Raw genomic sequence first — 15,101 nt, 5'->3', positions numbered from 1 at the left:
AAAAACAGGTATAATAATACTGCAAACTGCCGCCCGCTCCTAGTGTTCCGGGTCCACGTTATCCTCATCTTCTTTTTTCCCCCACAGCACGTACTGACTTTTAACACATGACATAAATTTACTCATATACTGTTTATTATCTGTTTCCCCTTATAAGCTCCAAGAGGTAGGAGAGGGACTCTGCTTAGCTCACTGATGTATTTCCCAAGTACACAGAACACTGCCTACTCGGAACAGGTGCACAAATATTTGCTCAGTGAACAGCATGCTTTGTCAACCCCCCCCCCCATCGCTGCTTCCTGCCACTCACTTGAGTCATCTCCCCTAATTCCTGGGAGCTGAGGTTGCAAGAACACTAATGTCAAACCCCAGGCCACCTGAATCATCACGTGAGGCTAACGAGCACAGTGGTGTTTTTTAAGACCTGGATTACTCTTCACCCTTAAGTTAAGAGGCAATGCAAGTTAGATAAACGTTTATAATAGAAAAGGTATTCCAATTTTTAAAACTCATTAATTTAATTAAAAATTAAACTTACCTTTCCACAATCCATTCTGGTCGAATTACTTTTTCTCCCTTTAACTCTTTAATTTTGGCATTAGGAAGATTTGTGGCAATGACGTGTGTTGTTTTGGATCTGGAATAATACACATGATATTGGCCTCCATGCAACATCATTAGCTTTCTCAATTCCTCAGCAGATGGATCTGTAAAATTAATAATAAAACATGTTAAAAGTTTTACATTAAGAAAGTAGAGCCCTAGCTGAACAATCCCTTAAACAGGATGATTTAAAGAACGTATCACTGGTATACTTTCTCCTTGGCTGTGTTGCCAGTAAACAAGTTGGGAGGAAAATCACAAAGTGACAGAGCTATTTTGCCTTAGCACATCCGACTCCCCTGGCTGCTAAAGGCACAGTCAACCAACACAAAAACATCTACTGCCAAGCAATGCCCAGAAAAGCAGACAGACACCTCGAGTAATGAATTAAATAGTGATAATAGAGCAAATATTTTAAAAATTTTGACATTTAGCTATATTGACCTTGACATTTTTATCTTATATTTAAAAATACTTACTATGAGCAGACTTACTGTAGAGCTTATTAGACTTTACTCCTGTGAAGCTTAATAATTTAAACTTTTACTTAAAAAATATAAGGGTTTCCCTGGTGGCACAGTGGTTAAGAATCCGCCTGCCAATGCAGGGGACACGGGTTCAAGCCCTGGTCCGGGAAGATCCCACATGCCGCGGAGCAACTAAGCCCGTGTGCCACAACTACTGAGCCTGTGCTCTATAGCCCGCAAGCCACAACTACTGAGCCCGCAAACCTAGAGCCCGTGCTCCACACAAGAGAAGCCACCTCAATGAGAAGCCTGCGCACCACAACGAAGAGTAGCCCCCGCTCGCTGCAACTAGAGAAAGCCCGCGTGCAGCAACGAAGACCCAACACAGCCATAAATAAATAAATAAATGTTTCTTTCAAAATGTGTAAAAAGATGATTGCCTTAAAAAAAATTTTTTTAATAAATAAATAAAATAAAAAAATAAGAAAAGTTAAAATAATCTTATTCAGTTTCCTAATACAAACTTGCATCAAAGCCAAAAAATAAAGTTAACCAAAACAAAATAAGAATTGCAGACCAAGAAGCACTCTTTTTTTCCCCCAATTTTGTTTCAAATTATTTTATTCTTAATAAAACTATAGAAAAATATCTTAAACAAGAATCAATGTGGTTTATGCTTTCCCATAAAAAAATGTCTGACTCACTAAAGTTATGTTATGACAGGCATTACTAGTATCACATGAAACTAATTATTTTCAACAGCTTCCCTATTTCTTTCACCTATTAACCTAAGGGAAACTCTGTACCACACTTCTCCTAGCAACAGCTGTACCTGGGGGTGAGGCTGGGGGTGGCCTCCACAGGAGGCTTGTGTATCTACTTTGTTATTCAAGCAACAGATTTTCTTTAAACACAAATAATACAGGTCCAAGTATTTAAATAAGTACTTTTATTATAATAACTATCTAATTCAGTGAGTTTTGGTCTTTAGAAGAAAAAATATGTTCCCTCTATACCGATTTTGGTAAGAGTTCTTATCATGAACAGATGTTGAATTTTATCGAATGCTTTTTCTGCATCTATTGAGATGATCATGTGGTTTTTGACTTTTCCTTTGTTAATGGGGTGTTATCACATCGACTGACTGATTTGTGTATGGTGAACCATCCTTGTGACCCTGTGATGAATCCAACTTGGTCATGGTATTTGATCTGCTGTGCTGTTGGATTCGGTTTGCTAATATTTTGTTGAGAATTTTTGCATCTATATTCATTAAAGATATTGGCCTGTAGTTTTCATTTCTCCAAAGAAGACATAGAGATGGCCAACAGGCACATGAAAAGATGCTCATCATCACTAATTATTAGAGAAATGAAAATCAAAACTACCATGAGGTACCACCTAACACCAGTCAGAATGGCCATCATTAAAAAGTCTACAAACAATAAATGCTAGAGAGGATGTGGAGAAAAGAGAACCCTCTTATATTGTTGGTGGGAATGTAAATTGGTGCAGCCACTATGGAGAACAGTATGGAGGTTCCTCAAAAAACTAAACATAGAGTTGCCATATGATCCAGCAATCCCACTCCTGGGCACATGCCCAGACAAAACTATAATTCAAAAAGATACATGCACCTCTATGTTCAGAGCAGCACTATTTACAAAGCCAAGACATGGAAACAACCTAAATGTCCATCAACTGATGAACGGATAAAGAAGATGTGGTATACACACACACACACGGAGGAATATTACTCAACCATAAAAAAGAATGAAATAATGCCATTTGCAGCAACATGGATGGACCTAGAGATTATCATACTAAGCAAAGTAAATCAGAAAGAGAAAGATAAATATCATATAATATCGCTTTATGTGGAATTTAAAACACGACACAAATGAACATATCTTAAAAACAGAAACAAACTCACAGACATAGAGAACAGACTTGTTGTTGCCAAGGGGGAGGGGGGTTGGGGAAGGAAAGATTGGGAGCTTGCAATTGCAAACTAGTATATACAGGATGAATAAACAACAAGGTCCCACTATATAGCATAGGAAACTGTATTCAATATCCTGTGATAAACCAAAATGGAAAAGAATATATACAACTGAGTCACTTTGCTGTATAGGAAAAATTAAAACAACATTGTATATCAACTATACTTCAATAAAATATATTTAAAAAATGAAGAAGAAAGAGAGCTAACAAAGCACATACAGACATGCCAGGTTTGATTACTTCTTGTTAAATTCTTACAGTGTAGAATTCATCTGTTGTTACTGACTGCACCTACTGGAGCTGCTCAGTAAAAATATGTTAACTACATATGCAAGTCACATATATAAATTTTTCTAATTGCCTCATTAAAAATAGTAAAAAATTAATTTTAATGTTTTTATTTAACTCAATAAATCCAAAATATTATCATTTCAGCATGTAATCAATATATAAAATTGGGATATCTCACACTCTTTTTCTCAAACTAAGTCTCCAGAATACAGTATATATTTTGCATTTACAACACACCTCTATTTAGACTAGTCACATTTCAAACGCTTATTAACACACGTGGCTAGTGGCTACTACACTGGATAGCGCACTGGAAAGAGAAATGAAAACAACTTTCAAATAAAAGTAATTCAAAATTCATAATTGAAGGTTTTCAGGGGCTAGGGATCACAGAAACTAAACTAGAGCATCATAATGACTTCACATACAATAGTGGAAACTGAACATCTGGCCAGTCAGGAATCTACAGTTTAGTTACTTTCTCTCCCTAAGATTAAAGCATTTGCTGATAAACAAAACTGATAAACCTCTAGCCAGACTCATCAAGAAAAAAAGGGAGAGGGCCCAAATCAATAAAATCAGAAATGAAAAAGGAGAAGTTACAACCAACACCACAGAAATACAAAGGATCCTAAGAGACTACTACGAGCAACTATATACCAATAAATGAACAACCTAGAAGAAACGGACAAATTCTTAGAAAGGAACAATCTCCCAAGACTGAACCAGGAAGAAATAGAAAATATGAACAGACCAATTACCAGTATTGAAATTGAATCAGTAATTTAAAAACTCCCCACAAGCAAAAGTCCAGGACCAGATGGCTTCACAGGTGAATTCTACCCAACAATTAAAGAAGAGTTAACACCTATCCTTCTGAAACCATTCCAAAAAGTTGCGGAGGGAAAACCACTTCTGAACTCATTTTATGAGGCCACCATCATCCTGATACCAAAACCAGACAAAGGGGACTCCCCTGGTGGCTCAGTGGTTAAGAATCCACCTGCCAATGCAGGGGACACGGGGGGTTCAATCCCTGTCCAGGAAGATCCCACATGCCGAGGAGCAACTAAGCCCGCGCGCCACAACTACTGAGCCCGTGTGCCACAACTACTGAAGCCCATGCACCTAGAGCCTGTGCTCTGCAACAAGAGAAGCCACCGCAATGAGAAGCCCGCACACGGCGACGAAGAGTAGCCCCCACTCGCCACAACTAGAGAAAGCCCACGCGCAGCAACGAAGGCCCAACGCAGCCAAAAAAACAGTCAGTAGACACTGTCATTCTAGTAGCACCAATATATATATCAATTTTATTAAAAAACATCCACCTCTTTGTAGAACAAAATAAAACTGTCATTTACTGCTTTAAAATCATAAGCAGGTAAAAAGAACTGAGGAAAGAAAATTAACATTAATCTAGCACCTATTCCACTCATGTACTTTCCATACTTTATCTCACTTAATGCTCACCACTGGTGATTCCAAGATTGGAATTCAACAACAGAGTCTTGGCATCACAAGTTCTCTGTGAGATGGTTATTGTCATTTCAATGTTATTCTTACCAAAAACAAAAAACAAGCATATTCTGGATAATTTAGATAACCGTGATTTCATTGCGCAGGTTTTGTTTATGAAGGTACTGGTGCTGTCAGGGACTGCTTTAAATGTCATGTGCTAATGAAAAGAACAGAAACCAACTTAAGGTGCAAATGATGCATCTTCATCAAATGAAGATCAAAAATGTCATGGTACAATGTTCAAATGTTGATTATGTAGTGACAGAACAGACAACATCAGTGGGGGGAAAAGGTCATTAAAAAACACATTTACTGGATATCCACATGCAAAAGAATGAAGTTGGACCCTTATCTTATACCATACACAAAAATTAACTCAATGGACTAAAGACCTAAATATTAAGACCTAAAACTATAAAACTCTTAAAAGAAAACACAGGGGAAAAGCTTCATGACATTGGATTTGGAAATGATTTCTTAGATATGACACCAAAAGCACAGGCAACAAAAAGAAAAACAGATTAAGTTAGACTACATTAAAATTCAAAACTTCTGTGCATCAAAGGACACAATCAACAGAAGTAAAAAAGCAACCTGTGGAACTGGAGACAATATTTGCAAATCATCTATCTAATAAGGGGTTAATAGTTAGAATATATAAAGAAGTATTTCAACTCAACAACAACAAAATAACCCAATTTAAAAATGGGCAAAGGACCTGAATACACATTTCTTTAAAGATGATATACATATGGCCAACCAACATATGAAAAGATGCTCAACATCACTAATCATTAGAGACATGCAAATCAAAATCCCAATGAAACATCCTTTTAACCCAAAATTCTTAGCTCCTCAGCATCCTGAATGAGGTTTTTATAAAGGAGACCAACTTCAGATAAAAGAGGACTGTAACACGGCAACGTTTTCAAGTTTTAATAAATCTAAAAACAGGTTCTAAAATGCATCTTATAGGTTGAGTAACGTATACACCTTTCTTTTCTATGTTACATGTATCCTTTCTTGACAAAGCACAAGATACATCAAAGAACATCTGAGCAACAAGAAAATAATTTTTACTTAAACTGTGTTTCTCGCTGAATAGGACTGTGCAGTTTTAAAAACTTAACAGATATCTTGGAAAGAAAGCTTTGCAAATCCGTAACACTCACAGTCCATAACACTCCTACTGTTAATTTTACAGAACATTCTTTGAGAATATTCTGTATGCAATCAAATTTTAGCATTAACTAAAACCAACCACAGAAAGTAAGAGACAGGTAAGCACAGAAAAGGTAAAAGGCACATATTAAACACTGGACCACGATTTAGGCCTAAAGCTCCACATGTGAAATTCCACCACAGCAAACGCCATCACATAACATCAGAACAGCCACTGAAGACCACTGTGACGTCTCTGGGCACAGCTTATAAAAGTTTTGCTCATCTGGTTAAAACACATTCTATAAACAAAGTTTTAAAATCTTGTGCAAAAGCTTTCCTTGATAGATCTCTATTGAGAAAGCAGTCATCCTCTGTACCATTTCATCCTGCATGTCCAAAGAACTTGATTAAATCTTGGCTGTGTCACATATATGCTAGAAAGAAGTAAGCCAATGGCTGCTTATACCTCCTTTGGTCTTACAGTAGTTAATATCTTTCATTATTTCATTTGAGTCTCACAATCCTATAAATTATAAAGATAATTTAGCATAGTTTACTGATGAGGAAATAGAGGAAAATTAGAAGACTTGTGCACAATCACCTAGCTATTGTGCAGACCCCTTTGTCTTCTGACCCCTGGACAATACTCTTTCTCCAGTAGCCATGCTTACTCTCTTTTCCTCTCTCCTCCCTAAGTACATCAGACTTACAAAATTCAACTAAAAGCCACATACACTCAACCAAGTAAAAACCAAAGAAAAGTCTCAAAAGCCTAAAGAACACATTTTTGAGTACCTAATAGGTGCAAATACCTATCAGACACTGGCAAAATTACAGGGGGTGGTAGAAATTAATACAGTAAGTCTCTCCCATGTAGGAGGTTAAATTCCTACATCCCTGGATTCACACCATCAGTCTCGCAGGAAACAGGAGGAGATACTATGTATATATCCATAGAAAATAATTCCTGGAAGGTATCCATTTCAAAAAATTAGATTAGAGCATTAAATGGACTCTTTTCCTAAATCACCATATTCACATGCTCAGAAAATTATCAATGTTAAGGTTAAGTTTTCAAACAAATCCCTACCACTTCAGATATAAGTCTGTTATACTTGTATATTCCCTTGATTCATTTTGCAAATCATACCCAGGCCTGCCCTGCTTTTCCACAAACTTCAGCAGTGCCAAAGTCACCAGACCTGGTCTCTTATCCACCTACTGAAAAAAGCAGAAAATTACCAGAACGCCTCTTTCCATATTCACTGTCCTGATCCAACTCCACAGAAGAGCAATTACAGCTCCCTAGACTTGAAGCACTAGCTCACCCGGAGAGCTTTCACCAAAATAAACATGCCCAGGGCCTATTTCCCAGAGATTACAATTCAGTAAGCCTAGAGTGTGGCCCATTTCTTATTTAAAAACTACCCATTTAAGAAAACTGAGTTGAATTAGCATATGAGTGAACACATTTTAACATTCTGATGTACAAACACAAAACTCTGCTATTCATTCGTAGGCTCAACTAATATTTATTGAGAATCTTACAATGTGCCGGGCAGGCTTCTAGGCCCTGGTACTCTCAGCTGTGCTCCACAGCACTCTTATTTCACTGGGCAGACAGAAAGTAAGTCAGATAAATACCAGTTCAGGAGCAAATAAATTCTATGAAGAGAAATGAAGCTGGATAAGGGATTAGAAAGCAACTGGGGGGCAAGATACATGTATTTTACATAAGGCTGGTCAGGGAAAGTCTCCTGGAGAAGGCAACATCTGACAGAGCTCTGAGGGATGAAGACCTGGAGGAGGAGGAGCCAACTGGAGGCCCCGCAGTGTTCTCTCTGATCCACATCTGGCCAGGGTCACCACACAGAACGGGCTTTCTGACTCCCCAAAACTCAGTACATAAATAAGACCTGGCAATACAAGACAAAACTCAGGTGTCAAAAGTAAATGTTTCTAGCAATAAAGCTACGAAATGTATATCCTGTGGACCGGTTTAAGGAAGGAGGCAAATCTAATTTAACTGGGTCTTAAGGGATGAACATGATTCCAGTTCGCAGAAGTGAGGGAAGGAGCTTTTCATCAGAGAGAGAGCACGAACAGCAGCACAGGAAAGAGAAAGTACAAAGACGAATCTAAAACATCAGAACAATCCTGTTGACCTGAATTAGAGGATATAAAGGTGAAAACAGAGGTTACGGTTAGGACAAGAATGCCTTTCCCCATTCTCGTCTAAAGAACACCTTACTTATCCAAGACCAGTTCAAATAGTTAGTTCTTCTATGAAGTCACCACGCTAACCCTCAAAGGCAATTACTTCTATGCTGCCACCCACTTGGCTCTGTTCATGTCTAATGCCCAGAGATTACTTTTTTGTCACAAAATCCACATTCTCCATCACTGTCATCTCTGTTCAAACATAGTACCTAACACACAAGCAGCATACAAAATATATTCGTTGAATTAATTAACATAGGGTAAAATGGGATGAAAGGTCCAAAGATTGGAAAACTTAACAGAGTAAAGATGTTTACAATTCTCCCTAAACTGAGCTATAGGATTAATGTAATTCCTATCAAAATCTCAGCAAGGTATCTATTTTGTAGACACAGAAAAGCTTCTTCTAAAATTTATGTGGAAAAGCACAGGCCGTAGAAAATAGCTAAAACAACCTTTCCAAAGAAGAATAAAATGGCAATGATCACTCTACTCAGTATTATGGCTTACTATATAGTACAGAGATACAATAATCAAGACCATGTGGTACTGGTGAAAAGACACATATGTCAATGGAATAGAACATGGAACCCAGAAACATACCCACCCAAATATGCCCAACTGACTTTTGAGCAAAGTACACAAGTAATCCAATGGAGGAAGAATGGCTTTCTCAACAAATGGTGCTAGCAAGTGGATATCCACAGGCCACAAACAAACAAAAATATTCAAATGGACCATGAACTTAAATATTAAACATAAACTTATAAAATTTTTAGAAAAAATAGGAGAAAATCTTTAGGATCTAGTACTAAGCAAAGACTTTTGACTTGAAAGCACAATCCATAAAAGGAAAGATTGATAAACTGGACCCCAACAAAATTAAAAACTTTTGTTCTGCAAAAGACCATGCGAAGAGGGTGAAAGACAAACCACAGACTGGGAGATAATATTTGCAAACCACATATCTGACAAGGAGTAGTATCTAGAATTATATAAAGAACTCTCGAAATTCAACAGTAAAAAACCAAACAATCCAATTGGAAAACAGGCAAAGGACATGTACAGACGTTTCACTGAAGAGGATCTACAGGTGGCAGATAAATACAGGAAAGGATGTTCAACATCTTTAGCCATCAGGCAAATGCAAATTAAAACCACCACGAGATACCACTACACATGTATTAGAATACCGAAATTAAAACAAACAAAAAAACCAACCTGTCTGTACAAAATGCTGGTGAGGATGTGGAGCAACTGGAATACAAATTAAAACCGATATTACTACATACCTATTAAATTTTTAAAATAAAAATCACTAAATGCTGGCAAGGACACAGAAACTGCATCACTCATAAATTGCTAGTGGGAATGTAAGTAATACAGCCACTTGGGAAACAGTTTTGCAGTTTCTTAGAAAAAAACGAAACATGCAACTACTATATAACCCAGCAATTGCACTCTCTATGTGCACACAAAAACCTGTACACAAGGGTTCAGAGCCAAAAAGAGGAAATAACCCAGAAGTTCTTAAATGGGTGAATGGTTCAACTGTGGAACACCCATACCATGGGATAAAAAGGGAAAAACTACTGATACACACAACTTGGAGGACTCTCCAGCATATTATACTGAGTAAAAAAGCCAATCCCAGAAGGTTATATACTGTATGTTCTATTTATGTAACATTCTTGAAATGAAAACAGTACAGGAATGGAGGCCAGACTAGTAGCTGCCAGGCTGAGAGCGAAGGCGAGTCGGTATGGCTCCACAAGGGAGGCAGGAAGGATCTTGTGTGAAAACGTTGTGTCTTGACCGTATCAATGTCGGTTTCCTGGTTGACACAGCAGCATCTTCTAGAGCGGCGGTCCCCAACCTTTCTGGCACCAGGGACCGGTTTGTGGAAGACAGTTTTTCCATGGAGGGGTTGGGGGGGCTGGGGGGTGGTCCAGGCGGTAACGCGAGAGATGGGGAGCGGCAGACGTAGCTTCGCTCGCACACCGGCCGCTCACCTCCTGCTGTGCGGCCCGGTTCCTAACAGGCTGCGGACGGGTATCGGTCTGGGGCCCCAGAAGTTGGGGACCCCCGCTCTATAAGATGTTACATTGGGGGAAACTGGGCAAAGGTTCATGGTCTCTATTTTTTCTGCATGTGATTCTACAGTCAAATTTTTTTTTAATTAAAAAAATGAGATGGAAGGCAAAGAAGTTATTAACCTTCGAAAGGAAAAGATGCTGTTTGGGAGAAAAAGAGAGATGAGAGAATGGGTTAACGGAGGCAGAGTATCCAGAAATGGGGGAATCTTATCTCTAAACTCAAGTTCAAAGCTAACTGTGTTGGAAGGGATGTGGGTTACCAAAGAGAAGTTCAGATGGCAGAACTAGGAGCTTTAAAGGAATTAAGAAAACTTGGAACATCAGTTAAAGTCTATGAGGAGCATGATTAAGAACCAACAACAACACAGTATTCCCTACTTGTCTCACTGCATCTAAAGCACTATTCTTTTCTTGCTGATTTATCACAGAGACTGTTAGATTCTGTTTTATCTATAAAGCTTCAAAAGTAGTCATGAAAAGTGAAAATTTTTCTAAAAAATTGTATCACCACAACTTGCATGTCCTTATGAAATTCAACATAAAGGAACTTTACTTAAAGAATTATAATGTAATCCTAACAATAACAAGAATAAAAATTAATATTCTCTCTATCTTAAAGAAAAGGATAGGGATAATAATAGGTCCAAAAGAGAAAATGTCTTACAGTCACATAAAAATTAGTGATGAAAGTAAATTAGAATTCCAGATTCTCAACCATGGTAATGATTACTACAATATTCATTTTTTTCTCCCTCACACAAAGAATCTTTTTTTCTTCCTCTTATGTAAATAAGGGTGCCCCTGTAAATTGGGGACTTCCAAAACTTGCTGATGTAACGAGCAATGTTTATTTCTTTTTATTAACATCTTTAATCTTTTATAATGCATCTCAGGAAGGTCTGTGGAGCTTGAACGTTCTAAGATGCCTAAGTAGAAAAGGTGCATGTGAATTTTCCCAAAGTCGCACCATCATTCGTTTTGATATAACATTCTTAGACTAAATTGTCGATCACGCCTCCTAAAACTCAACCAGGCAACTGTATCAGCTAAATTAAAACTTAACTTTAATCAAGAAGTACCCCCTGAGTGGTTATACCCATTACTGTAGAGGCACCAAGGACACAATGGTAATGAAAATGTGGAAATGAAGCTCTTGCTCTTGTCTAGTAAACAGGCAACTACAATATGATCTAATAAATGCCAAGATGTGAATAAATACAAGGAGCCGAAGCCCCACAGAACCCTGAGAAGTCACCCCCACCAGTAGCAAGACAATCAGACAACCGAGGGGGAGTGCTAAACGGAGACCCTAAAAACGAGCGGGTATCAGCTGACTGAGAAGTGGGGAGGAAAAAACGTAACCGACCAACACAAATATTTATAGCCATTCACCTCAAAAATCACAAGAAAATGATCTTAAGAGGAGAGGAATCCTCAAGAGAATAAAAAGAAAACTTTGGCAGTAAAATCTGACAGCCAACAGACAAGTGATAACTGACGGGGCAGATCAGAGAAAGATAAGATCTGCAAGATGGGCTGGCTGTGTGGAGACCCAGAAGACACTGCTTGGTGCCAGTGAAACCAAGAGAAACTCATGAAAACAGAGGCACTGGGCACCTCCAAGAGTGGGCTTGTGAACAGGATGTAAAACAGGAAGCCCACGGCTGAAACTGAATTAGAATTCCAGAACTCCTCTCCAACTCACAGTGAAAAACTATCCTGTCCCTTCCAGATACTGGACTCGATGACCACAGGCACAGCAGCAGGCGAGAAGGGATGGAGAGGAGCAAAGAACACAGCAGGGAGATTACATGGCACTCTACTCCCTGAACGGTGAGATTCCTGGCCCTCTCCTTCCCTCCTGGCCACCAGGATGCCGGCAGCTGGGTTTGCACCCTTCTCTAGCAAGAGTCTGGGAAATCTGACACACACACTCCACCCCCTCCTGCACCAGCCCAAAAGGACCTCCGGATAATTACAGGTGAAGATTCGCCAATGAAGTGGCCCTACCAGATGCCCCTCTACTGAAGCCCCCAGTTTACAAGCCCCACATGTGTGATGAGTTGTTTCAGCAGGAGGATCGTAATTTTCCATTTTAAACCTCACTTGACTTTAAAAAACTATGTGCTTTGGTAAAATTTAAAATAAGACAATGGCAGGCACAGGAGGAGGGAAAGGAAACCTGAAGGAGGGGTATCTAAGCAGAGGGTTTTACTTTCACCTTTTTTATATACAAGATAAATAATTAAAAACAGAATTTAAAACAAATCGCTCCCAATCCTAATAAAAATACATGCCAAAATGGGGTACCTAAAAAATAAAAAGTACTCAACCTGTATATCCATTAACATAGATGGCGACTCCACTAAAAATTGTAGATGAAGCTCCATCCTTCTGTATAGCAGCATCTGATCGAAACTGTTGCTCCAATTTCTGGACCTTGGCAGCCATATACCCACCCTAGAATTAAAGGAAAGGTAAACTAATCACAAAAGTTTTATTTTTCTTCCCACCCTCCTCTTTTTAGAAAGAAATTTATATTTAAAAAATAATAATAAAAAGACCTTATTCTGTGCTAGTAACCAAGGTATAAGGATGACATAAGATATAATGATAAACATGAACCATAACGCAAGGCAATAAAACAGGCAGGTGAAGGGAGACTTTTCCCTCTGTCAACTCAATGTTTAATAATTCTATCACATTGTTACAATGGTAAAAGTTACGTTAAAAGAGGGAAAAGGTAAGTCAAGGTTAATAAGTGTAATGCCACAAAATATTGTTCTTATCTACAAAATCAAGCAAAAGTTATACCAAAGCTTAAATCAATTAAAAATTTGACAAGTGGTCAGTAAGAATATATTTTGACTGGCTTCCACTATCTTCTGTGTATGGGAAGCTTAATATTAATAAATTCAAGTAAAATGAAGCAGTTTGACAAACCAGTAAAGTCTTCCATACATGTAGATAAGAATACAATAAATGATTCAGTGGCTAAACTCTGGATCTAATCAATCTATTTGGTAGTACTACTAATATTCATAACACCAACCTCAAAAAGAAATAAAAACATTATTATTTTTGCTAAAGCCCTTTACAACTCTATGAATTCAGCCACACCTTTCCTGAACATCGAAATAATTAAGGTTAATCGATTAAGACTCTATCAATTTTACTTTATCAATAAGGTCTTTACAATAAAGCTGTAGGTGTCTAGAAGTGGTATATATTTTTTTCCAAAATGGAAATGACTTGTTTTTGATTGTTCAAATATTACATGTTGTCAAAAAATTTTTTAAGAAAATTTAAATTAGCTGTGATCCCATTCATTGCTAACATTTTGGGATCTTACTTTCAAAGTTATTTCTGTGTCTCAGAACACAGAGGTTTTACACAAATAGGATCATATGTAGTAACAGTCCTTTATAATACACCCTTTCAGTTAAGGCCATCTTGCCAGGTTAAGAAGTATACAGCTAAATGATGGGTGTATACTGTTCCACGGTATAGAGATAATCCCCTATTACTGGATATCTATGTTTTTACTGTTTTTCAGTATTATTAGCAATGTTGCAATAAAATTATCATACAATAAATTCTGTGCACCAGAACATTTACTGCCTCAGGACAAAATTTCTCAAAGTTTACGCTTTCAATACATTGTGAAAACACAAAGAGTTGGTGTCTAAAGTGATTTACAATTTAGAAAACGCCTTCAACCACATTATAAACTAAAAGAAGAATGAAAACTACCTAGACAGTTCAATATAATTATTTTTATTCTTTTAAAACACACCCATTTTTCCCAGTCATCCTCAGCTCGCTTCCTCCATCCACCTCGTCTCATGGTGGAGCTTCTGTATTAGGGGAAGAAAGAAATACATCAATTTCATAACAAAAGGTACTACTAATTGATATCTTATTTCAATATCAAGAAAAATGAGAAATTAAAATAAATTCAAATATTCAATTCATAAAAGTTCAAAATATCATACTGAGGAAACTTTTTCCAAAGCATATCATTCTCTGGCTTCACAAGTGAAATTTGTTCCCCCCAAAACTCCTTACAGGTAAGTATCAGGTTTTAATTATAACTATTTTAAATTTTAATTTTAACAGGAAAAACTTTTATGCATTTCTGAGTATCAATTCTAACACCTTCCTACATAAAACATCACCAAATCCAACTAACATACTGTGCTTACTTGTTAACATTAATTAGTGTTAATGGAACCTAAGAAAACATTTTCCTTCATGCACTGCCCTATAATATGGCTCTTAAATTCTGTCTTTGCTATTACATACTGCACACTTAAGAGTACAGTCATAGTGTAATTCATCTATTATGCAAAAATCCTAAAAGAAGTCAATCAAAGCAACTAGGGGACATGATGCAGAATGACTATCACCAATAATAAATTAGTAAATATGGCATTCTCCTTAAGGCAACACATGACCAACTATATAACATGAAGCCACCAAAATGGCTCATCTCAAGTGTCAGCTCGCTTAGTGGCGAGCAAGGTATAAATCAAAGCAGGCATTATATGAAATTCCTTGTAAAGTCAAATTCTTCTAACCCAAATGGCTACATATTGGGACATGACTGCATTATTCTTCACAAAATTAATATGATCTCCATTTAAGTATTTTTCTTCTAGTAATTATATAGGTTAATATCAAAGGGTTACCATACACCACTGGAGAAGCCTTATACATTATCCAAGATAAACTGGCT

At 37.5% G+C, this 15,101-nt stretch overlaps 1 protein-coding gene across 5 annotated transcripts in view; it reads right to left on the bottom strand.

Moving 5' to 3' along the window:
• Positions 1–15,101, bottom strand: part of REV1 (REV1 DNA directed polymerase) — an 83,816-nt gene that overhangs the window by 46,038 nt on the left and 22,677 nt on the right. For 4 of the 5 annotated variants that reach the window (XM_057558249.1, XM_057558248.1, XM_057558251.1 and 1 more), the window contains 3 exons: positions 14,160–14,220; positions 12,697–12,823; positions 539–707 (listed from right to left, as the gene is read on the bottom strand). In XM_057558249.1, the coding sequence (XP_057414232.1) occupies positions 539–707; positions 12,697–12,823; positions 14,160–14,210 (347 nt within the window). In that variant the 5' untranslated portion in view covers positions 14,211–14,220. The remainder of the gene's footprint in view (positions 1–538; positions 708–12,696; positions 12,824–14,159; positions 14,221–15,101) is intronic. The other variant, XM_057558252.1, reaches the window with a different exon arrangement.

The sequence above is a fragment of the Balaenoptera acutorostrata genome, chromosome 12 (genome assembly GCF_949987535.1).
Source record: "Balaenoptera acutorostrata chromosome 12, mBalAcu1.1, whole genome shotgun sequence".
NCBI lineage: Eukaryota > Metazoa > Chordata > Mammalia > Artiodactyla > Balaenopteridae > Balaenoptera > Balaenoptera acutorostrata.
This window is presented reverse-complemented; position numbering and strand designations above follow the sequence as displayed.